Consider the following 24,224-nt stretch of genomic DNA (forward strand, 5'->3'; position numbering starts at 1 on the left):
ACTGCTGCTGCTCCCATTACCTGTCCAAATGCAACAATGACCGTTAACAATCGATGTGAGACAAAACCAAATGTAGAGGAATAAGAAGAGGCAGAACGTACCGGCATCATAATCTTCAGCGTAGCGCATGCGACACATAGTCGCGTTTAACACCTTCACGATGAGCATGGTGGCGTCGTCGTCGTACCTGAAGAGAAGGAAGTACCCCAGCCGCAGGTCGTAGGCACGGTAGAACTTCTCCCACCCACGAGACAAGTACATGTGGCCCTCCTTGATCACCAACTCCACATCCCACAGCCTGCGAAACCCGCTGCCGGCCTGTCGCAGCTTCACATTATTTGGCGAATCTTCACCCATCAGCATATTCATAAAACTGTCAGGCAGCCTCTGCAGTTTGGGACAATGAGTGCTGTAGCAAACAAAAAATATCATAATGAGATGGTTGAAGGGGAGATCTCTCGTTTTATATACTTGCGTCATGGATGATACTGAAGTCCCAAGTATGATAGTGAAGAACTCGGAAGCATCCAACTCGTACTGCGATGTCGCAGAGCGGCGGTGGCTGCTTCCCGCCATCTCTGATAAGCAGCAGAAGAGACCAATTAGTACCCTTACAACAGATCATAAAACATGCATGATAACAGGCATCACAAGTAATTCAGAGGCATCACAAGTAATTCAGAAATTGTGAAACAAGCCTTTCAATGTACGAACTTGAAAGAACTACTGAGGCTTCTGCGACAGTTCAGAAAAGTAATGATCAATTCTCTCTATTTCTGTTTCTAGTTCACATAGTTTGATAACTTGGATGCACAAAGGCTATTGGTGCAGTATCATAAGGTTCCATATCATGTAGAAGAAAAAAAGATAGGTGACAATAGCAAGCACACATCTGAGCAGACATTAGCAATATATGACAGAAATGTATATGCTGATTAACAAGCTTGGGCTTAGCAGTAATATTCTGAGAAAATGTTTTTTTGAAGCCTGAACAAGTGGCTTTCCTTTTTTAAAAACAGAACCAAAACCATGACACAATCACTTGACAACATCTATTGACTACATTAGATGGAGAACTACTCAAGCGGTGCAAGCAAGCAAAATTGCCAAGCTAGTGCACCAAGTCCAAATTCAGTTAAAGCAAGCTCTTCCTACTGCAAGGATATTGAGCTTTCGAATTGTAGAGAATTTGTTGCTTTCACTTGCCATAATCTATTCCAGCTAGTTGCTGCAAGTGGGTGCAATTATAAATTGCATGGCTACAGAAAATATGAGGACGAGCAAGTGGGTGAAATTATAAAATCACTTACAGTAACAAGCAAGCACATCAAAATCTGAACCAGTATCTGAGCTAGTACTCCAAACTGTATGTAAAATGTGCTCCTACTAAAAAAACAGGACATTGTGCCTGTCAAATATGCAGTTCTCCTTATCAACCTACCTAGCAGTAACAAAACCAAAAAAAAAACTCATGCGGCACCTACATGAGTAGCAGGAGTATTTCTGAATTGTGATGCTAGGTTATTAATTTCTTACAGAGTGCACCATTTAAAGGCATTGATGTGATTATTTCTCTGGAATTATGTATCCTAAACTAGCAAGGTTATATTTAAAGGCATTTACAGAGTGCACCATTTAAAGGCATTAATTATGTATCCTAAACTGGCAAGCTGTTAACATGTCACTTGATAAAACATGGAGAAAACTACCTAAAGTGATGCAAAGCCTGCTTTGAAGAACGATTTAGAGAATAATAAGAAGCCACACGAAGCTAACAATAGCAAATTAGCACCAGGCAGAAGCAAAAGGGAACGAATTACTACTACCCTTTACACTAGCACTGACCCTTCACAGTAGCAAAAGATGTCTACATACTCGCACCATTCGTCCATCCATCTAGCAAGCAACTAGCACAATTCAGCCAACCATCAAGCAAACCATCTACTACCTAACATCAACACACATCCATCTATCCAACATCCATTGATCCATGTAAATAGCAGCATGGACAAGAGAGGAACAGGGAACAGAGAGATGAACAAGGAACATGGAGGTGAGTAGGGAAGAGGGGCTCACCACGGGCAGCGCGTCGAAGGAGAGCAGCCGCCGGCCACGCGCAGGGAGAGACGACGGGAGGTGGCGATGATGGTCACGGCACCGTCCTTGGTTCGCCGGCTGCTGCTGGGGAGACTGGAGGCGGAGGACGGCAGGGGCCGGCGGGGTGGGCGCGTGCGTCGGGGCCGAGGTCGCCGGCTGCTGCAGGGGTCGGAAGAGGCGCTCGCTCATCCGAGGTGGAGGAGAGGAGTGGGCGGTGGGGCGAGGAACCCTAGCACGAGGGTCGGGGCGGCGGGGGTGGGGGTGCGGGGGCGGCGGGGGTGGAGTCCGGTGAGGGTCGGGGCGGCGGCGTCGTGGGTCGGGGTAGCGCGCGGGTGGATCTGGTGGCGAGGGAGAGAGGGTCGAAGGGGATCTGGCGAGGAAGAGGGAGGATAGCTTACTAATGGCGCACCACTCCTCGGTGCGCCATTAGAGATCTTTTTTTAGATAGCAATGGCGCACCCCGCAGCGGTGCGCCATTAGAATGTTTTTTTATTACAGTTCGAGCACAAGTTATATTGCACCTAACCCAATCCACATTAGAACCCGCCCACTAGCCCGACTGGTCAGCACGCAGCACACACACTAGGAGGTCTTGATTTTGATTCCCAGGCTCCGCAATATTTTTTTTGCATTTTAAATGCTGTTTGATATTTATTTGTGTTTAAATATGTTCAAACTTGTTTAAATCATAACAGTAATATTTTTTTATAAAAACAGTAATAATTTTTTAAAAAATATGTTCAAATTTGTTACTTGAAAATATCATCGGCGGCGGCGGTGGAGCGGGGGAGGGTGCGGGGGGTGCCCGTGGGGGGGGGGGGGGGGGGGGGGGGGGGGGGGGGCCGGGTGCTCGTCGGCGGTGGTGGAGGGGGATCGAGATCGAGTGTCCTCACCACTGGCTCGCATCCTTAGGGTGACTCAGCATCTTGTCTTTTTTATTTATCTCCGGATCATTTCCGTCATCTTCCCGCTTCTTCTCCTTCCTATCCGCATGCCAACGCAGGAGCTTTGCTACCTTAGGGTCCGCAAAATACCGCTGCAGACGAGGAGTGATCGGAAAGTACCACACCGATTTTCGAGGAGCTTTCTTCCTCTTCTTGTATCGAGTGACGCCGCACACCGGACATATGGTAGACTTCGCGTGCTCGTCCCGATAAATGATGCAATTGTTCATATGCACACATGGTATTTCACGTGCGGTAAATCCAGAGGACACACGATTTTCTAATGCAGTGCGCCATTAGTAGTTTTGCAAAAAAGTAAAAAAAATAATTTTTATACTAATGGCGCACCGTTGCATAGTGCGCCATTACTAGTTTAAACTAGTAATGGCGCACTGTGCAACGGTGCGCCATTAGTAGTTTTGCCAAAAAGTAAAAAAAAACAAATTACTGGCGCACTTTGTCGCCGGTGCGCCATTAGTTCTAACTACTAATGGCGCACTTTACCAGGATGCGTCATTAGTATGTTTGAAAAAATGGAAATTTTTTTTTGTTACTAGTGGCGCACCTTTTGTCTGGTGCGCCATTAGTGTCTTCCACACTAATGACGCACCTCCACCTGGTGTACCATTAGTATATAGTAGTGGCGCACCACATCTCTGGTGCGCCATTAGTGTCAATCCTATCTTTAGCCCTTTTCCTAGTAGTGTGATCCCGAGACCTTCGCGAAGAACCGTGAGCTGGAGGTGATCCACTGCCGATGGGCCATGCTTGGTGCCCTAGGTTGTGTCTTCCCTGAGTTGCTCGCCCGCAATGGCGTTAAGTTTGGCGAGGCTGTTTGGTTCAAGGCTGGCTCCCAAATCTTCAGCGAGGGTGGCCTCGACTATCTTGGCAACCCCAGCCTCGTCCACGCGCAAAGCATCCTAGCCATTTGGGCTTGCCAAGTTGTGCTCATGGGCACTGTCGAGGGGTTTCGCATTGCCGGTGGCCCACTCGGCGAGATTGTTGACCCGCTTTACCCTGGAGGCAGCTTTGACCCGCTTGGCCTAGCTGACGACCCCGAGGCATTCACAGAGCTTAAGGTGAAGGAGATCAAGAACGGTCGCCTTGCCATGTTCTCCATGTTTGGCTCCTTTGTGCAGGCCATTGTCACCGGCAAGGGCCCGCTAGAGAACCTCGCTGACCATATCATTGATCCTGCCAACAACAATGCCTGGGCATTTGCCACCAACTTTGTGCCTGGCAAGTAAGGCACGTACTAGAGCTGAGTTGTGAGCTGGCGAGGTGCTCTGATTTGTACTACCATCATGTAAACTAGGGGTTGGGGCGCCACCTTGTGGCGCCTCCTCAAAGGAAGTTGGGGCGGTGCCAAGTTGGCAGTCGCTCATTCCAGTTGCTTTTTTGCAATCTTCATAAACACATGAAAATGGCATGTTACAAGAAGCCACACTATAAATTTTGGAAGAGCTAAATAAATGACACTCAAATACAATGAGATTAGAACATCTTCGTCGAGCTTCGATCGTTCATTGCAATTTATTAAAGAAAAAACAGGACACTGATCATAACAAAAACTAAAAACCAAAGAAAAAATAGGACATAGATTAAGGTTGATGACGCCCGCGCCCGAGCCGCCAGCCTCGTCGTTGTTGGCGGCCAACGCCAACCCGCGGAGCACGGCAATACAACAATACATAGTCATTCAAATAACCGCAAAATGAGATAAACTGAGGGTACCTATGTGATTTCCTGGAATTGATCCCTAGAAATATCCAATTGAATTGCTTGGGGAAAGCAACAAGCTGCAGTACTAGAGGTTACATAAGCGATTCGATAGACGATAATGGCTCAGGTTATTCATGATTTTAGATGGTGAAAAACAGAGCATAGGTAGATCTTGATAGCACGGGAAACATTAAGGCAACTCCAATAACAATGCATAAATTAGCTTCAGTACTAACACGATGCTTTTGGATATAAGTACTCAACCACAAATTCTATGATACTTGGCAAACTATGAAATCATGTGTAACAATAGTATACAACGATGTATTTATAGTGACAGAAAATAGTGCCATCAACAAGATATCTGCAGAAGTGGAATCCACACCACATTGGTCATCTGCACTACCACTTTACAGAAAATAAGGGTTTGTCATATACGTACATCACCATGTAATCTCCATCTGTTTGTCTGAAAGAAATATGAAAATTAAACCCTCTCACCCAATCGTTGTACTACATAAATCATGCCCAGTGCCATGCTTGCACCTTTATTCCTGGAGTATTTGCAGCTGGTGAGTCTATTTTTTTCTTTCTTTTGATTTACAGCTATTGGCATGAATTGACACGTGCAATTGGTCCTAGCAGGCTAGCACTAACAATAATTGAACCTGTCAATTGGCTGATTAAATAAGCTTCCTCTGATTTCTATAGACGCAGTTGCAACAGTTAGCTGCAGCAACTGTATCTTTCTTTTGCAGGTGGGGCATGTGTTCGGACTGAGTTATACAATTATTAAATCAGCTTAATTGTTTAAACAATTTGCTCATGTTTTGTTAATAGTTGTCAACTAAAAGAGGATCTACCTTTTCTAATGGTCGCCCGATAAAAGAGGATCCAGACCCTCACGAGTTTCCATTGTACAAAATTATTCTTTGCTAACAATAATTTTGCTAAGTTGCTCTCTACATCTTGGTGTTATTAGTCTAAATATTCTGATTCCAAAGGATGGTTCCTAACAACAGATCTTTTAATAAATTTTAAACAACAGTATCTTGTTAATTTTGGTTCTGTCTAGGATGATGAAATTCAATTTTGTTCTACTATAGATTAGTTAAAAAAAGAAAACAAAAAAATCCCAAAAAAATCGACAACCGGAAAACATTGAATACTGAAAGAAAAGGCAGAAGAAAAAAAACAAAAGCAGGGTTGTGGTTTCACGGTTTTTTACGCACAAATTGTGTCTTATTCATTTTTCGAGGTGGTAAGACTGTGCTTCTCGTAGAAGCTCATGGTTGTGTCTTTTTCTCATCGAACATATCTGTGTTTATCGTACAAGCACATATTTGCTTCTAGTGGAGGCACACTTGTGCTTTTCTTCCACGCACAGGTTGTGCTTCTGGCGGAGGCATGGGTTGTGCTTCTCGCGGAAGCAAATCTATGCTATCACGAGAAATACAATTGTGATTCTTATGAAAGTAAATATTTGTTTTTTCAAAGGCATTGTGCTTCAAAAAATAAATAGTTTCTTGTAGACCTAGGAAAAACTAGACAAAAATCAAAAACCCAAAAAGCCGCATCTAAAAGCCGGCGCCCGCTGCGCCCGTTTCTTCAATTCTAACAAACAGGCGCACATCCCTGCGCGGTGCTGGGCCGGCCCGTCTTTCTTTTTTCCCCGTTCAATCTGAAGCGAGCGAAAAAATGGTGTGCTTTCGGGGGTTCGAACCAAGGATCTATCGATCGAGTTAGCACGAAACTATGTTAATTGTTCCCTTGACCCTTGAGAGTTTTCCAACTAATTAGTAAATATCCTAACTTGACCCTTTAACATAGTTTCCCTGATCCTCCTTTTCTATATCCTTAAGAACTTCCAACTTAAATTGCTTAGGCGACATATTGACCGACAACTTCTCAATTAGCTTCAGAAGGACATCATCGATTTCAGTAGTGAGCATAAAATACATGCAGTAGTGACAACGAATGACTTTGCAGAAAAAGAAATGAAATACACACTTACATGGTTATTAACACCGGAATTTTAGCATAGGTCAACTACAGCAACAACGAAATATTTCCCATACTTCCTGTCAAAAGGGTCCCACATTGACTGAGTTCAAAGAGCTCAGAGCACCATTGGGGCTGCAATTATCAAACTGCCGATACCATCTTTCAGGTCCGCTGGGCATTCCCTGAAGGAAAGGTAGGCTCTTCGTCCCATAGTCAGATGCTTTTTGGGCTTATTTTCTAAAAAATCTTCATTTTGATCGAAAAAACCCGGGGTTAGGCGAATGCGCGGGTACTCTTGATCTGCCTACTCCATGTAAATTTCCTCATCCAACTCCCCATTAAGGAAAGCCGTCTGCCCATCTGATGAACGAGAAGACCGTGCGAGGCAGCCCGTGATAGTAGTACTCGAATGGTGGTAAATCTAGCCACAGGTGAGTAAGTATCAAAGAAATGCCTACTTTTGCTGCTATGCGGATGGAGGACTTTTGGGCCTGGCATTACGAGAAATCGGGACAGTTCTCTGTCCGTTCTGCTTACCGGATGTTGATAAAAACGAAGCAGCGACGGGGTACCCGTGGATCCACTATGCAATAGACCACTCGGGTAGTGTTGCCATAGGCGACATGCAGAGCCCGCACTGTCAGATGGGAGAGCGCCAACGGCCTTTGGACGATGTCAGGAACGGGGGGCCTTGAAGGATCAGGAAGAGAAACATCCGAGCCACCGTCGGAGCCAGCGTTGTCAGGCGCCTGAATAACATGGGATCAGTCCATCATCGCCCGCAGCTTCACTTCACTTCAGTTCAGCTCAGCATACTAGGGAGACCACGGGGAATGTGAGAGTACTGACATATGACCCAATCGCGACAAAGCCTTGTGCTGCAACAACTGTGGCTAGGGATAAGAGTTCCTCGGCTGCAACTTCCAATAACTAAGCTCGCGTAAAAGTATTAGTTAGCGGGTCTTGGTTGAATAGTGGATCTTGGTTGAGAAACTCATAGATAGAGATTGATCTGTTTGCTCTCCGCTTAGTGGTTTCTTACTCGGTCTCCTCATCTGAATAGATGGTCGCACGCTTCAACTAGAATCCAAACCATAGTAGAACGGGGGCTCAAAAGGAAACTTCAGAGCTGGAATATATAATCTCCAGTAGTACACTTAGCCCTTCGGCCTTATTTCAACTTGAACATGAATTTGCAGCACATTTTGGCGTTATTATATTAACATAAGCATTGAACACTGACGGCTAGCCCATACATGCAAACACAAGAAATCAAACCAAACAAAGACACTTAGCATAGGAGTAGATCGGAATCAAACTAAGACAAAGAACACCTGACATGAAAACAAATGTCTCCAGACACTTATTGAATTTAAACCAACCTTAGAAAACTAAAAAGAGTCTACGGACTCTTCTATTCTAGCGAGATGCTAGAAGAATAAAGAGCACTTGCTGCTCCACCCGCAACGCTTCCTGCCTCTCCTCCAAACCCTCTATGCGCTCTCTGGTAGCGCGAATGCGCGCTTCTTTCTTTGCAGGATCCATTGTTCTAACACTTCTCAACTGGTTGTTTAGCACTCTACGGTGCCCTTCAATCTCTTTTTTCAGTATCCGTTTCGGTAGCAATTGCAGAAAGCCTGTTTGCGGTTGCAGCATCCATAGCAATGCGTGATAGTACTCAATTTCTTTGTGATGAAGTGAAGATATCTATATACCATTTATAGAGTGGTAGAGTAATATCGCCATGCAGTACGAATTGCATGGCTGCATGCAGCCTTTATGAACAAACAAACTTTGCAGAGCCGTTTCACCTAATCGATTCCGTCGGCGGATCATCCACGTCACGAATTGAATGGAAGGCACAATTCTTACTAGTTCTCCGCCCTACTTTTTTCAGTTGAAGACTATCAGGCCTGGAAATGGAAACTTTGGACCCGGGAGACGGTTTGATGTCTCGTACATAGCCAGCCCAGGGCGCTGCCCATAAGGGTCACTGTATGTAGGTTTTCAGCTCTAAGGTCCCCACTCATCACAATCGTTGGCCCTCATCCCGCATTGGAGCATAGCGTTAGTATCTTTCGGTGTATCAACAACATAGGCACCTGATCTATTTGAACTTTAAACCACAAGGGAAGTTTTCACATAAGCTGCCTTTCTCCCGTTAAAAGGTGGGTACCTTTCCCTAAATCCTTCTCCCGTGCATGCTATTCTCCTGTTCCCCCGAAGGGCGGTATCAATACGGCAACCCGAAAGCTCGTTATCAAAGTGGTCTCTTCTCAAAAGCTTATCTGCCAGATGAAAACAAGTTCGTAGTAACAGGTGGCCGTTGAGCTCCTAGTTTGATTGTTGGTGCCAGACTAGAATGGAAGAATGCCCATAATACTGAAATGAAGAAGAATACCTCACTAATAAGAAATAGAGCAACACCCATTGTGCTTCCTTTCTTTTACTAGAGAGAGTAGTCCAAGCCTCTAAATATCTTGAGGGCTTTGTGTTGGATCTGATGGTTGAGCCTTTGTTCTTTGCGAGCCTTGCCTTTCTCTTTTTTGCTCTGCTGTGGAGTTCTTTGATGGTCTATCTTCGCACCTGGCGCTTCTGGCGCTTTCTTACTTCCACCTTCTTCTTGTACTCGACTCTTCCCCGATCACTCCCCAACAAAGGCTTGCTCGTCTTCATCATAGTCCAAACTCTTTCTCGTGTGACTGTGGTGCTTTCTTGAGCGATGACTTGGGAGGGTTCCGGTCACCCCTACCCGGGCAGACAACCTCCCTCATTCACATCAGAAATGGCAAAGATTCCATTTCGGAAAGTAAATCTCTTTTTGTATAGATGTAAAATAGCAAAAGTACGGTTCGGAGTCCTTTTTTTCTTTCTTATTTGAAATCTAAATCGAAATGCCTCAACTTGATAAATTAACTTATTTCTCACAATTCTTCTGGTTATGTCTTCTCCTCTTTACTTTTTATATTCTCTTATTTAATAATAATAATGGAATACTTGGAATTAGTAGAATTCTCAAACTACGGAACCAACTGCTTTCGCACCGGGGGTCGAGATCCGGAGCAAGGACCCTAAGAATCTGGAAGATATCTCGAGAAAAGGTTTTAGCACCGGTCTCTCATATATGTACTCCAGTTTATCCGAAGTATCCCAATGGTGTAAGACCGTCAACTATTTGGGAAAAAGGAGGAAAATCACTCTGATCTCTGATTTCGGAGAAATAAGTGGCTCACGAGGAATGGAGAGACAGATTCTCTATTTGATCTCGAAGTCCTCATATAACACTTCCTCCAGTCGGATCACTTGTTGGAAAAACATAATGCTCACACATGTTCCACACGGGCAAGGAAGCATAATATCATGAAAGCCGTCTGATAATCTTTCTATAGGTTCCCCGAAGAGAATGGTCTCATCACAAAAACACTTTCTATATGTTTTGTTATTTCGAGATTCGAAGAAGCAAGCAAGTTTTTCATATAGTTGTTTTTGTGTAGTGATCTCTGTTCATGGAGATCACGAGGCCATTGATACCCCATGTGGATAGGTGGGATAGAAGAGTGGGCATGTGGTCTTCTATCAAAAGAGGAAAAGATACCGCCACGCTCATATCTCCCTTCTCACCTCTGGGAGGGGGAAACTAGCACTTTCGCACTAGATGGTTAACTCTAAGTTTTTTCTGAAGTAGGTTGTTCAATGCTAGTTCAATGATTGAGCCATCTTCCTATCACCAATAACAAATGGATAGCATGCGTTGTGCAACCAATCCTACCCTCAGTTGTAGTAAGCTGAGTGTGATCCGCAGAGAGCAAAGTGTGTATCACATGAATTTGATAGCTCAGGCCTTGGAAGGACCTTTTTGGCACTAGACAGACTCTTTAATATCGATGGCAGCAACTATCCATTTTCTCAATCAGATTACTGCGTGTGCGCTTGTGTGCTCCAATCTTTAGTAAATAAAGCAAATATTTCTGAGCTAGGAATCAGAGGAAATGCTCTGACTCAAATCCAGATACAATTTGATATGTCGGAGACCTGTGTGACTCCCTACATGTATTTGAAGAGTCCCTCAGGATCATATCACAATAAACTAGACTGGTCAAGATGCTCCAACTAACAATCTAGAATCCATACTTGATAGGATCAAGAATAAAAAACATGATATCAAGAATAGCATATTGAAAGATCCCAATCATTTTTCTTGATAACTTCTTCAACCTACATATTTTTTTTATAAATTGGATCAACTATTAAAAAAATAAGGAGCAAACATAGGTATCAGATATCAGGAACATAAGCTTACCCGGGAGAAATGCACTCTGTGTTAGTCCGATCACTTAGCTGTTGCTTTCGCACTCCCTACTGATGCCTATTGCATGACTCTCATTCAGTCAAACTAGAAACTGTGTTTACAGCTAGAACGATGAATGTAATCCTACTATTCTTTAAGGGCAAGGTCGTCTGAGTACGGTACTATGGACATCAGGGCATATTGAATATAGTCATATAATTTGGTGTGCTGACACACCTAGAAAGGTTTCTACCTACGCATGGAAAATGAAGAAAGCAGGCCAAATACTGAAATGTGTTAAGCTATCGATCGGGGGACATAACACTATGAGGGTTGTTAAGGCGGGGCTAGGAGCTTGATATGCTGCCAACTCAGAATCAAATGAGCACAGGGGACCCTAGTCAACATTCATATTTCTACCCACCGGTGGATGATCGGTCACCTTAGTTCCAATTTAGCTACTGTTCATTTTGTTGAACTCCAAGAAGGACCGATTGCTACGTACTCTTGAGAAACAAGATGTTATGACGCCACTGTGCCCGTGGTCCAATGATCCACCTATGTTTGTGTCGGATCTTATCCATGCTGCAACCGGGCCATGGAATATGGAGGTGGTCAGAGAACATATGTATGAGATGGACGCCGAAGCAGTAGCGAACATTCCCATCAGTCATGTTGCCCAGCCGGAAAGAATGGAAGAGGATTTTTCGTATCACATTCGTACTGACTTAACAGGATCCGTCTCCCATAGTAATATTATGACAGTCTCTCTTGCCCCTTCGTACTTACTTGAAACAGGAATTTCTTGGTGCTCAACTGCTTATTCTGCTTTTCCTGGTACCGGTATAGATAGATAGAAAGCGCATTCAATCGAGAAAAGGATCAACTGATCCACCTCTTTACCTTTTGGTTTTTATTCGGCTGTTTCAGCATAGTTTGCATTTTAAAACAAAAGAAAAGAGCAAGTTCCCAGAGGCGAAGAGCTGCTTCTGAGAAATCTTTTACCCCCTTTACGCCCTTCGGGGCTGCTAACAACGAGCTAATACACAGGAATGACACGGCTCCTACACCGCTTAACTCCAATAATAGAACCTGGTCCCACATCCCTTGCATTTGATAATGAAACAATCAGAATTTGTTGAATTGAAATATGTTCAATCTCATTTCTTTTACGTGGTTTTGGCAACTATCAATTATCTCTTTCCTCGGCTTCCTACACGGATATAGCCGTAAACGGTATCTAGTAGGCAACCTGGGAATTACATTAGCTTAGGGGGATCGGTTAGCGAGCCCTCTCCTCGGCAAAGCAGACAAGAAGCAATTCCACCATTGGGAACGGCACGCCCCCTTCCCTAGGGCTAGAGGTATTTACACGCTGCATTGAACCTAACGCTAGAGCGAGTACTACGATGAAAATCACTTTTACGAGCGATACCTTTGTCTTTGGTGCTTGAGTTGTCCTCCCAGCGGTGTGGTCCTCGGTTTCGGAAATGACATATTGAACCAGTATCTTTAGCATATAAAAAATCCTTTGTTTGACGGCATCCCTCCTCTAAATCAGCTTCCTTCCTTTCCGGTTCGTAGTGGTTACGAGCAGAAGTGCAATTCAAAGCGCATTCAATAGTTGTATTAGATAGTTTAGATATAGTGACCCACTAGTTCGAGATGCACTGACCTTGGCCATTGCCTGCTAACTACGGTCATTATATGTCAATTCGGATCGCACACCGGAAGCAAAGATCAGGGGATTGCCAACTTGAATGAATGTAATCTGGTTACGGTGTAGGGGAGATTTATTATTGAGTTGATAACGCACTCCGTTTACTAACATTGAGAACTATGCCATGGAATGGAATATTCCCATTTCCGATTGTTGAAAACAAATGCGACTTTCAAAAGGCACATCAAATGTATGGACACAACGATTTGCCCACTGATTCATTGATTCATTAGCTGCGCTGCTTTTGTGAGTTCCACTGGCGTGAAACTCCGAAGGGAGAGCCCGGAGGGAGCTTATTCATTCCTTTCGTGGCTTGCCATGGTTATTTCCTTGCCCAGGGCACAGTATGGTTATCTGTTTTGTGCCTCATCGGGCACCCAAGGGTTTATCTTATGAATGGTGCGATCCGGCATCCTTGAAGCTCGGAACTCCTCTCTGGAATTTTGACCATGAAAATGCCATTTACCCTTAGCAATGAATAAATCTATTGAACAATCTATTTCATTGCAATACCTCGCTCTAACAACTCCTATTCCCACGGCATTACCACAAGGATTTCCTGTTTCCCCGCCACCACGTTCGATCACGGAAATACATCCACTTAGATTTACGTGCCTTAAGATGTCTAGAATTTGAGGGCGGTCAAGATGATATGAATCATACCGTGTTGAAGCTAGAAGGACATTGGTGTCCCATCTTGTATAAAGAATGCCTTAATACCGGCTCAGGACCTCCCTATTGAATTGATGTTGAAAAAAGAGATGTAGGAGCACGTCACTCAATTCACCTATCAATGGTATACAATTATAACGAGGAATTTGGAGGTTAGTGTCGGCATTATATATTGGGAGAGGTATAAATTCCCTCAAGATGTGGGAAATCACTCCCAGATTGTGTAGACACTTTAATGTATTCCATAGACGTTCCGTAGAAACATACCGGATACTGTGACTCAAATCCACACAGACTATTTTATCTACACCACTTTGACCATCCCAGAACCTCTCGTGGAAACCCAACATTTCATTATAATGAGTTAATCTAGGTGGAAGATTGTTTCTTATCACTAGAAACTCCCGCATTAAGATATTCGCTAATGCTTTCAAAAGTAGTACATCTGCTGAAAGGGATGGGGCAGCCATACAAGGCCAATCACCAGCATTGATGAGTGGGCGCCTGGCACAACAATACCCAAGCTCATCTTGCCTTTCAAGAGTGAAATGTTCCTGCAAAGTCATACCACCCCTACCATATTTATCGGTTTCGTATACCAATTTGGGATGAAATGAAGAATAACCTTCATGTATATGCGACACCATGGTATCGACTGATGCGGGTAAGACGCCCCGCTCTCTCCACATATCATTCGAATTATAGAGTCTCCTGACCTCATTAATCAATTGAAGTTTCCTAAAACCACCATTATGAAATCTCCTAAGAAAAGTTGCGTTGTGATTACTACTAGATCCAATTCGAGAGAGAGAGAAAATAAGTTGGTAACTGTTCATAATTTATGGTATTCATCTATACTTACTCTTGGTAAGTTGGTCGGTTTCTTGGTTTGCGTTCATGATTTGGAATCAATTGGATATGTTACTATCCGCTTGACGTCTAGAACATTAGTTAGCCTCTTCCTATTTAGGGAGAGGAAAACACTCTACTATACCAGTAGGCCGAAGACCCGCAAGCTCAACCTGATGCCTTTGTTATTGTTCCTCAATCCGTCTCAGTATCATTCCTACTCATAAGAGGGATTCTTATCTGTAAAAGAATACATCTCATTTACGACTCCATCCAACGACCAATTCCGGGATTTCAGGAGTATCGAGTCAGTGCACTATCTCTCATCATCATTCATGTATCTACCTATTTTCGTTCCTAATATGCCATCTTTCCTTACTTTACCTTACCTGTGTTTATGTTGTACCGACTGTACTAATCATAATTTGTGTGGTGAAACTCATACAAACCATGATACCCATCAAAGCACCCGCTAACCTCGCTTTAGCTATCTCACCTTCAGGATTGTAATTAGTAATATCTGCTACATCGCGAAATGTTGGATCGTTACGAAACGCGTCCAATACGATTTCCTGCACGTCCTTAGTAAGAAGATATGTCTTCTTATGAAACCCATCGAAAATCAAGTCAGGATCATTGAATTGGTTGACAGATATAGAATCGATGACAACCGGTATCAGCAGGGGGTCATTGCCCCCAACCTCTAGCTTATACCAAACCGTGCACATCATGCCTGTATGTATTAACGTGATAAACACTATATATACATATGAACGCAGAAGTGGGTGATAAAAGATTGTAGTGATCTCCATTTGCGGTGCAGTATAGCTCGGTTTACTAACCGTAGATTTGAATCCAGCACCGAACTCCCTAAAGTTTGCAAAGATCACTTCTCTAGTCAGGGAAGCCATACCTACCAAGCCAAGAGAATCTGGTAGATCTACCAACTTATCATATAGTGAAATAGTACGCTTATAGTGAAAGCCAATAGGATTGGGGAATGAAAACCTTGAAATACGGGGCAGATGGGGCCAACCAATTCCAGTTAGGAACGTCAACCTTGAAGTAGGTTCTTGTACAGAAACAGGCACCACATAATCACTTGGTCGAGTTCGATGAGTTATCAAGAACTTGTATCTATCTCTATCATACTGGATTTGAGTATTGAGTATAGACATAGAATACACTAGGTTCTCTCTCAAATTGTTAAGAATGTGAAAACGATTTGATGCGTTAGAAGGTGCACCTCCAGGAGGACTATTATCACTACCATTGGGGCCGCCTCCTCCACTCGGAGGAATCGAACCGTCATAATTACTATCACTAGATCCACTTTCAGAACCTTTATTGACTTTCTTTTCTTTATTCACTTTTCCTTTCTTTCCAGAACCTTTATCGACTTTTCCTTTCTTTCCGGAACCTTTATTGACTTCAACATTCTCTTGATTTCCTTTGACTTTATCTTGATCAGATTGAGTAGGAGGATTAGACGATGGGAACTTATTCTTCGACGAATCTTTAGGGTCTCTGGGAAGCGAATCAGAACTGTTACATGAGAAAATGTCGTTGAACTCGTCGTAAACTCAATTCAGAAATGCAGTTAGATAGGATCTCATAATATATCTACTATTCATAGAAATATGGATTTCATCCATTCTAGGATTTCAATTGGAGGATTTTCCTGATATCAGGACCTAGTTCAAAACACTGATATCCTAGTTATCAACACCATGGTTGTAGGAAAGAGATTTCCCACCTCTAGTGAATATTCGTATCTAGAGACATGATAACCGTGGGCTTAGAGAACAAACTACACCGCCTCTATATAGGTAGATAGAGAATGTGAACGGGTTTACAAAGCTTGAAGAGGAGAAAGGTGGATAACCTTTATAGATCAGGATAACCTTTCACATTTTCCTACAAATAGGATATTTACACCACGACCTACATATAGCACCTAAGAAGCATGTTCTGCCAAATGAATAGACGTATATGAAATGAAAAGAGAATGAATTTCTCAATGTTCCGTTGATAGACGGGTGCTGCAATTAGCAAACAGAGTACGACTACTACTAGGCTCCAGTGTATTCTAGAGGTGGTATAGTTGGTGACCAACCTACACTAATGTTGAGATAGTACCACGCATGTGATAGTAATCCCTAGCTCATATTGTAACCCTCGTTTTAGGCCATGGAAACCCAGTGCCAACACTGAAAGCAGTAAACCCACCTGTTATAGGATCCATAACATCTACTACTGTTATATGAAGCAAATACCCTATGTTGTGAGGTAGGGAATCTATTGCGTTTATTCGAAGGCATCCAACCTATAGCAAACCTAAATGCAACCACCTCCAAATCGAAACTCTTATCCAATCCAGTGAGGAGGCAACCTGCAGCCATCACCATTCTAACATACAAATGGAATGGAAACAGGGTTGGATAACTATCCGGATCTACTCCCCAAACTCACATCCCATTATCTCACCAGTGAGTGGGCTTCGAACAATGATCATGAATTCATATACGATTCGATAGGTTCCGAATCTGAAGGATGTTTATCATCCAACGCTTATTTATCACCCTCTTTCTTATTACTACTCCTACTTCCATCATTCTTAGCAGATCGACCTCCTTTCTTATTAGAAGATTGCACATCGTTATTACCTCCTTTCTTCTTATCACTCCCTTTCTTATTAGCTCCTTTCTTTTCCCCCGGATCTGTCACTTCCAAATCATTATTACTTCCTTTCTTCTTATCACTTCCATTCTTCTTATCACTTCCTTTCTTATTAGTTCCTTTCTTATTAGTTCCTTTCTTATTAGTTCCTTTCTTATTAGTTCCCTTCTTTTCCCCCAGATCTTTCACTTCTATAGAATCACTCTCATCAACACGATCATCCTCGCAAGTCTTACCCTTATTCAATCCTTCTCGGATTACCCTACTTAGTTCAGCCGCATCCTTCAGCCTTTTATTATCTTCCCACAGCTGTAATATTAGACTGCTAGTAGGCTGATCTTTCAACATTTTGAACAAGTCTTCACTCGTAAATACGTATGGCTTTGTGTCGACCCACACACCCTTTTTAAAGACGAGTACCCTTTTAGCCCCTCCCAATCTCATTGTTATTTGGCTCATACGTTTCCGTATGACTAGATTTTTCCAATCCACTGAAAAGTTCTTTTCATAATTGATCACCCATTCAGAGTGAACATTATTTAACAAGTTCACGAAGTGACTTTTTTCAACCACACCAGACGGTGCACCCTTATACTTTTTGACATCTTTACCCCCTTCGACCTCCAAGAAGTAGCTTTTAGGAGTAGTAAAAATCGCACGCCTAATAAGGCCGTGTTCTAGCTTAAACTTACCAAGCTCTCTATCTGATATCATAGATTCGGGAAGAGGATTCTCTAAAACTACAGAGTCTGTGTCCGTATAGAGGCAGTCATCCCGTGACACAAATTGGTCCATATATATACGGGCGTAACTCGTAATGCATGCTGATATCTGAGGACACGTGTTCACCGGCGGTTTCCATCCATCGCTCTCATCGTATACGTCCTCTTTATAAGTGATTAAATTATACTCTCCCAGTTCGAGTACATCGATCACTTTACCCTTTTTCTTATGCATAAACACTTGACTTGTAACCTTAGAGCAAAGGACAGCCTTAGTGCTTTCGGTCTTTATACCCAAACGACCGTACACACTGTTCATGCTCAACTTGTGTATATAGCTTTTGGCTCCTAATTGTTTATCTCTAGCATCTAATCTCCTTGAATACATATCATCTATGAATTCCGCAAATGGACTATCAATAGGCTCAAACAAGTACCCACAGCATGGCGTAACATCATACCCTAATTTGACAGCATGCTTTAATTCTTCACTAAAGTAACACCATACACGTACCCAACTCCGAATTTCAGAGCCTTCCCATCAAGGTCTCTAAATGGGAGAAAAGGACGCTTTACATGCTTAGGTATATACACCAACGCTTGTATAAAGCCAAACAAATCGTCCAATTTCTTGTTACAGAAATTGTCATGCCACACCCCCTTCCCGCCGGGCATTTTACATGTTTTCATTATATACGGATATAACGAATTGGCATCGTAATAATACAAATTCTCCCCGTAAGGCTTGTACACATCTACATGCCCACCATAGTATGCCCGCCTAATGAATGCGTCTTCTTCCTTTAGTTGGAATGTATACAACTTCCATCTCTTATCGTCATGATACCTCATTCGGCCATATATGGTAAAGGCCCATAGCCGCAATGGTAGTTTTAATCAAACTATGTCAACTTTGTTAGTACTCTCAAAAAAGATCTGTTGCGCCCTGACCATGATATGACCTAAAAGCCTCGACGTCATGTTTCAAAATACCTGAGATAATATCCACTGCATTTTCGGACAATCGTTTCAAGGGGTGACGGTTTGTGTGATGGATCATACGCTTACTCACCATCACACAAACGTCCCTAAACCTCAGTAAGCCTTTCTAGATGATGCATTTCCCTTCTTATCTATCGATGTATTCATCTGGCCACAGGCAAGGTATATTAATTCTACGGTGTTTATATAAAGGAGTCCTTGATAAGAATTTGTTTGGAAAAGGCGAAACAAGTTGTGTTGACTGAGGCTCAGAATACGTTCTTGCACCACCTCCTTTCAAAACCAACACATACCCTTTCTTCTCACAAATGTGAAATCCGAACTTCTGTGTGTAATTGTTGCAACAACGATAGGGGACCTCTGCCGAGGGGCTCCCCGGGTAGGTTCTAGGTCTCTCTTTTATTACCTGCGATTGGAGCAAGCGTAATGCTGTGCTTGGTATGTTGATCCAGGGAGGTGCTGCTGCATTGGCTGTAAGCTGCAAGAGGTCTTGAGACAGAAAATTATGCCATTATTGCTTCCTTTCATTTAAAAGCTTGTGAGTCCGGTTCTATCTAGGCTAAGTTATTCAATAAAGTAGATCGAAGTGTGTGATGCTTGTGAGTTTGGCAACTACTATATACGATATTTATAACAATACTAGATACTTGATTTATGACTTCCTCTACCTAGACAGTGATAAAAAGGAATTCTCAAATCATTCGCGGATGGACGTGAAAGAAGGAAGAACCAAATGGCACTGCTTCCTCAAAGCGAGCTTCGGGTACCCGATCAAGGGACTAATGAAACACCAGTACATGTCATACAGAAGCTCCACTCATCCCTCCGCTAGCCCAACCTAAGTTTCTATCGGACTGAGCTATTCTTCAATCCAGTGCCCTAATCCTTTCGAACTTGGGTCCAGAAAATAGTGCTATTGTACAACCTGGGGAAGTCAAAGCACATTCTAAATGGCCTTGGATATACGTATGATATCGTGACGGAGATCATTCTGCACTACCGTCAATACGGTACGCTTTTCTTCCTCGCTGCTTCCTGCAAATAATGTGCTTCAGACTTCTGAACACGAAATGGCAATACTTAGAATCCAATTCTTGCTTTGTATTAACACCTCTGGACGTTACCTGAGCTGACTGTGCATATGAAGAACCCCAGTGGTAAACGAAACTTTTGTTCATTGACTACATTGCCTGGTTTTGGTAATGTGCAGGACCCGTGCAGCGGTGGCTGCTTCCCTCCGTTCCTTTGCTTTGGCGCAGCCAAACTCCTGACTCTTCCTCGTCAATTTCATTGCCTTAATGGCAGCAGTCTTATCCCTTTCTTTGATAAATGGAGCTGTGTGACAGCGCAGGTAGTCGCATAGTTTCATTCCCTGGATGGCTAATGCTTCACACTGGTCAGATACCATAAGTTATGGTAGTGCTCGCTCGGCAAATTCTATCGGTTCAGCGGCGTCCTTAGTAGGAGCAGAAGGGATGTAGCGAGGAGCCGAAACCTACCGTTATGGAACCGTGGAAAAAGCCGAAACCTAGGGTATTCCCTGATCTGAACTTCAATAACAACCATTGCCTTACGTACCATTGGCTGGGAAAGGAAGGTGCCATTTGCCGCAAGTAGATCTAGCTGATTGACTCGTTCATAGTCGAAAACTAATGCATCGAACCCTTTGCCGATCAAAAGATTAGGAACCATCCTCCTATTACCGGATACCCTTGCCGAAGAAGGGCTGTAAATATCTCGTGCGTATGTTTCCTATAATCTACTACATGAAAATGAAAAAGTATTGGCTTGAGTTCTTTCGCGATAGGCCCTTGCAAGAAAATGCTTTGAAGATGAGGATTTGGTGGGGATGACATTATCGCCATACGCTATTGGATTTCTCCCGGGCTTTGCCTTTGCCGAAACTATTCCATTGACATCCTTTGCCGTAGAACTTATCTTCTTGGAAAACGGAGGATATTACCTTTGATTTTGTTAGAGGAGGTAGGAAGCCGAGCATTGGGAACTAGCCGTTATAGGGTTTCGGAAAAAGGGTTGATAACTCCCTTTGCTTTGTCAATTAAGAAAAATAGAATGTGCTTACCTTCGTGATATTCCCTTTTCTTTGATCCTTTCGGTTTTGAACTGCGCTTTGCCCGTACTAGGTCTTGAAACTTAGCTTCAACCTCTCTGTAGGAATGAAGGTTCTTGTCATGCAATTTATCGTATGATAATGAATCGAGTTTCGAAACACGGTTGTTGTAGGGAGTTATTTCTTTCTTAAAGGAAGGCTCTCTGCTCCATTGGGTGACGATTCAATGGTTCTATTCATCCTATTCCTAGGTCGATCCATTAACTTGGGTTTTGTTTACCAGTTGGTTAGGTCAACTTGTGGCATAGCTGTATTGGATGCGATACGGTGAACGAGTCCCTTTTTGCTTTCCGATACTTTCTTGAAGGAATAGCATCTGAGTACAATAGTGTAGAGTTCCCCGCACTAAACATTGCAAAGATTCTAAAAGAGGTGAAAGAGCTATAAAGAAATAAGGAAGAAGCCATTTGTAGCACTAAGAGGAAGATGTCTCACAACCAGCCTACAGATAATACATGCCGATATAGGAATGAAGCATGCATAAACTCGTAAGTCAATAGTGAATTTGGTTGCATCGAAGGCGGATAAATTCAATAATGAGGGCCGCCCGCAGATGATAACAATCCGTCTTCACTAAGAGCTAACGACTAGAAATCTAGCAAATAGGACGCTTTGTCAATTGAATTAGTAAGTTATCCTGGTCTAGAGGGTATTCTTCCTCCCCACTCTAGAGGCTAAACCAGTTAGAAAAGCGTCCCCCGAGAGTTTCGCAGTAGTAGATGACGTTCCTGGTACTAGTAGTCCATAGAACTAAGATTTGCATGCATGGTGGGTAACAACATTGTATCTATCTTTTGCAGTCTGTAAATACGTATCCCAAAGTTGTAGATTCTGCTTCTTAAGGGCTGGGTGTCAAAGTCCTCAGTAGGTGGTTTGGTCCTTCAAATGCCTATCTGTTGTAGTAGTCCCCAAAGGCGGAGCTTTATTAGTTGTAGGTGGACGGACCTCAAGTCCTTTCCTTTCTCTAACGCTAATACCGCGGCCTGTCATGATTGCTGTCAAAGATGAAGGCCATACTATAGTCATAAGATTGCGTGTCGTGTCATTATTCTGTATCGTGTACAGATTCTCATATGTGTTGTCATTCCAGTACAGCTAATCCGTGAACAGCTAACCATCGTACTGTCAAAATGGGATAGGTTCGATCTATGGTCATCGAAGGCCTCCTAAAAAGATCTACTAAATTCATCGAGTTGTTCCAAAGAATCAAAGCGCCCAGTTATTAAGAAAATCCCTTGTCGGCTTTCCGTGAAATATTCGTTTGGCCGAGGACTTCCATAACTGTTCCTATTTCAACTAGGTAGGCCTTCGGTATTCATGCTTCCTTCTATCAAGAGCATTGTGGCAGTACGAAATCCTTCCTCAGCCTTGTTTATAATTTTCACCGGGCATATCCGATTTTTGGACACTTGCTGCATCCCTTTTCTTGCTGCATTAGCTTAACCGTTCGCTTCTTTCCATTGCTTCAACGCTTGTTTCAAGCAATAGTCCAGAGTTACTAAAGTAGTTTGTCCTATTCAAAGCTATAATCAGTGACTAATATGCACACAACAATAAAGACTGTTGTTTTTTCTAGTGAGAAATCGAGTACTGTTTTTACACAGCTATAGCGTCTGAGAATTTTACAGAAAAGCAAGGTTCAAAGCCCACGGAGCGGTAGGTCGACATTCCTTCTTCTTTCCAAGCTTCTGGTGGTATCTATACCTTTCGAGACCAAGCCCTGCTACAATTCATTGCTGGAAGAGACTGCTAGATTTCTTTTTCATAGTTCGCTTCAGGGTTGTAGATAATGCTCTATCAAAGAGCGCCAGTGTACGTGCTCAAAAGCGTTAGTCAACTAGCTACTTCTCCTTGCTTTTCTCTAGCATGCCCCTTCATTCAATCTCTAACTCAATGTCTACCCACATACCTTTCCTTTCTGAATCAGGAATAGCCGACTCAGGGTAAATGCTTTTCCCAGCTCAAAGGCGATGACTAGTAGATCCGGGGGTACCTAGAAAGCGAACAAATGTTCCCATGGTCATGATTGTTGACTAAACAGCCCTTTCTCTGATTCCCCTTGCCGACTTTGAACGAACTCATGCTTGAATGAGAACAAGCGATTTGCGACTTTGGTCCATGAATTATAAGATCATGAACAACTGATTATGCGACATCTCTCTTAGCTTATAGAAAGAGCGGAAATACTACAACCGATATTGCGACATCTAATCCAAACAGCATATCAGCGACAACCCTATTCTTTCTTTCCTTCCTTGCTTATTTATTCTATTATTCAGCTTGCTGTTGCAAATAAGTAAAGTAGTTTGAAGTTCTCTCATATGCATTTGCATTTCATTTAGTGTTTAATATCCAAGAAAAATGAAGGCTGGCAACGCGCCCTCCCTTCTGCTACCAATCAAAGCGTGGAACTAAATCTCCTATTTTTCCAAGTGAAAGCCGGGCTGACGAATAACCAACTCGCAATGAATAAGGAAGGTATAGTAATGCTATGAATAACCCAATATCAAATACTGGTAATAATATAAGCAGAAGAGCGTTCTCCCGTGCTTCCAATCGAATATGCTTAACAAACCCAGCCGTCGGGCTAAGAGTGGGGATTTCTAGGGAGATTCAAGCTGTGGCTCCGCTAGCTTTAGTCGGCATAAGAACAAAGAACTAAATGGGTCTCCTTAGCTTTTTGTTAGCTTCGGTGGCTTGGAGTCTTCTACGGGGCATCTCTTCTTTATAGATGAGAAGTCGATTCAGAACACGCAAGAAAAGGGTTGATGGAACCATGCAAAGAGTGCTCATTAACTCACTAGCATCCCAATAAAATCATTCCAAAGTACTTCTCCATTTCGGAACAAGCTCTTGGTGAAAAAGACTGGCGTGTAGTCCGAAAAGCGCCTATGGAAGATCTACTATTTTCCTTCGCACCAAGTCAATCTCCATGCATATATTCTGCTAGTTCTCATTCAATCTCTTTTCATCCGGGAAGCTTCCCCGCAACTCCAACTACCGGAAACATTAGCTCGAACATTCGAGTTAGAGATGAAAAGGACCGCCCTTCAGCTAGAACCCTCCCTTAAAGAAATGAAATTGAGTCAGTGACCCTATGAGAGAGGAAGAGTTCCGTTGTGTCCAGTCATCGTCTATTCAACTAAAAGAACTTCTAGTTTGATTAGCATAAAGAAAGTGCCAGCTAGGCCAGCCATTAGTACCATAGCTTTCCCAAGAAGGATAGGAGATGGATCAGACTCTTCAGCGGGAAAGAATGCGATCAAAGGACCCTATGAATACTACTAGCCGTAGTTGTGGTTGTGGCCAAGAAGCAGGCAGGGAAGGAGATGTCCTTCTTTAAAGGAATTTCGTCAGGGATCTATTCCTTGAATCAATAAAGCAAAAGAAAAGG

The 24,224-nt window shown here is 43.0% G+C and overlaps 1 protein-coding gene and 1 pseudogene across 1 annotated transcript; both read left to right on the forward strand.

The window, feature by feature from the left end:
* Positions 1 to 3,469: 3,469 nt before the first annotated feature.
* LOC125523559 (chlorophyll a-b binding protein 3C, chloroplastic) lies at positions 3,470 to 6,136 on the forward strand. Its single transcript, XM_048688588.1, has one exon. It carries the CDS (start codon positions 3,806 to 3,808, stop codon positions 4,286 to 4,288), a length of 483 nt encoding a protein of 160 aa, XP_048544545.1. The 5' UTR covers positions 3,470 to 3,805; the 3' UTR covers positions 4,289 to 6,136.
* A 79-nt stretch (positions 6,137 to 6,215) lies between these two features.
* Positions 6,216 to 13,336, forward strand: LOC125523560 (annotated as a pseudogene).
* Positions 13,337 to 24,224: the final 10,888 nt, after the last annotated feature.

The sequence above is a fragment of the Triticum urartu genome, chromosome 7 (genome assembly GCF_003073215.2).
Source record: "Triticum urartu cultivar G1812 chromosome 7, Tu2.1, whole genome shotgun sequence".
Taxonomy (NCBI): domain Eukaryota; kingdom Viridiplantae; phylum Streptophyta; class Magnoliopsida; order Poales; family Poaceae; genus Triticum; species Triticum urartu.

What these genes read in the sequence shown, in the direction of transcription:
- LOC125523559 (XM_048688588.1), top strand. Translation starts at nt 3,806, where the DNA reads ATGCTTGGTGCCCTAGGTTGTGTCTTCCCTGAGTTGCTCGCCCGCAAT.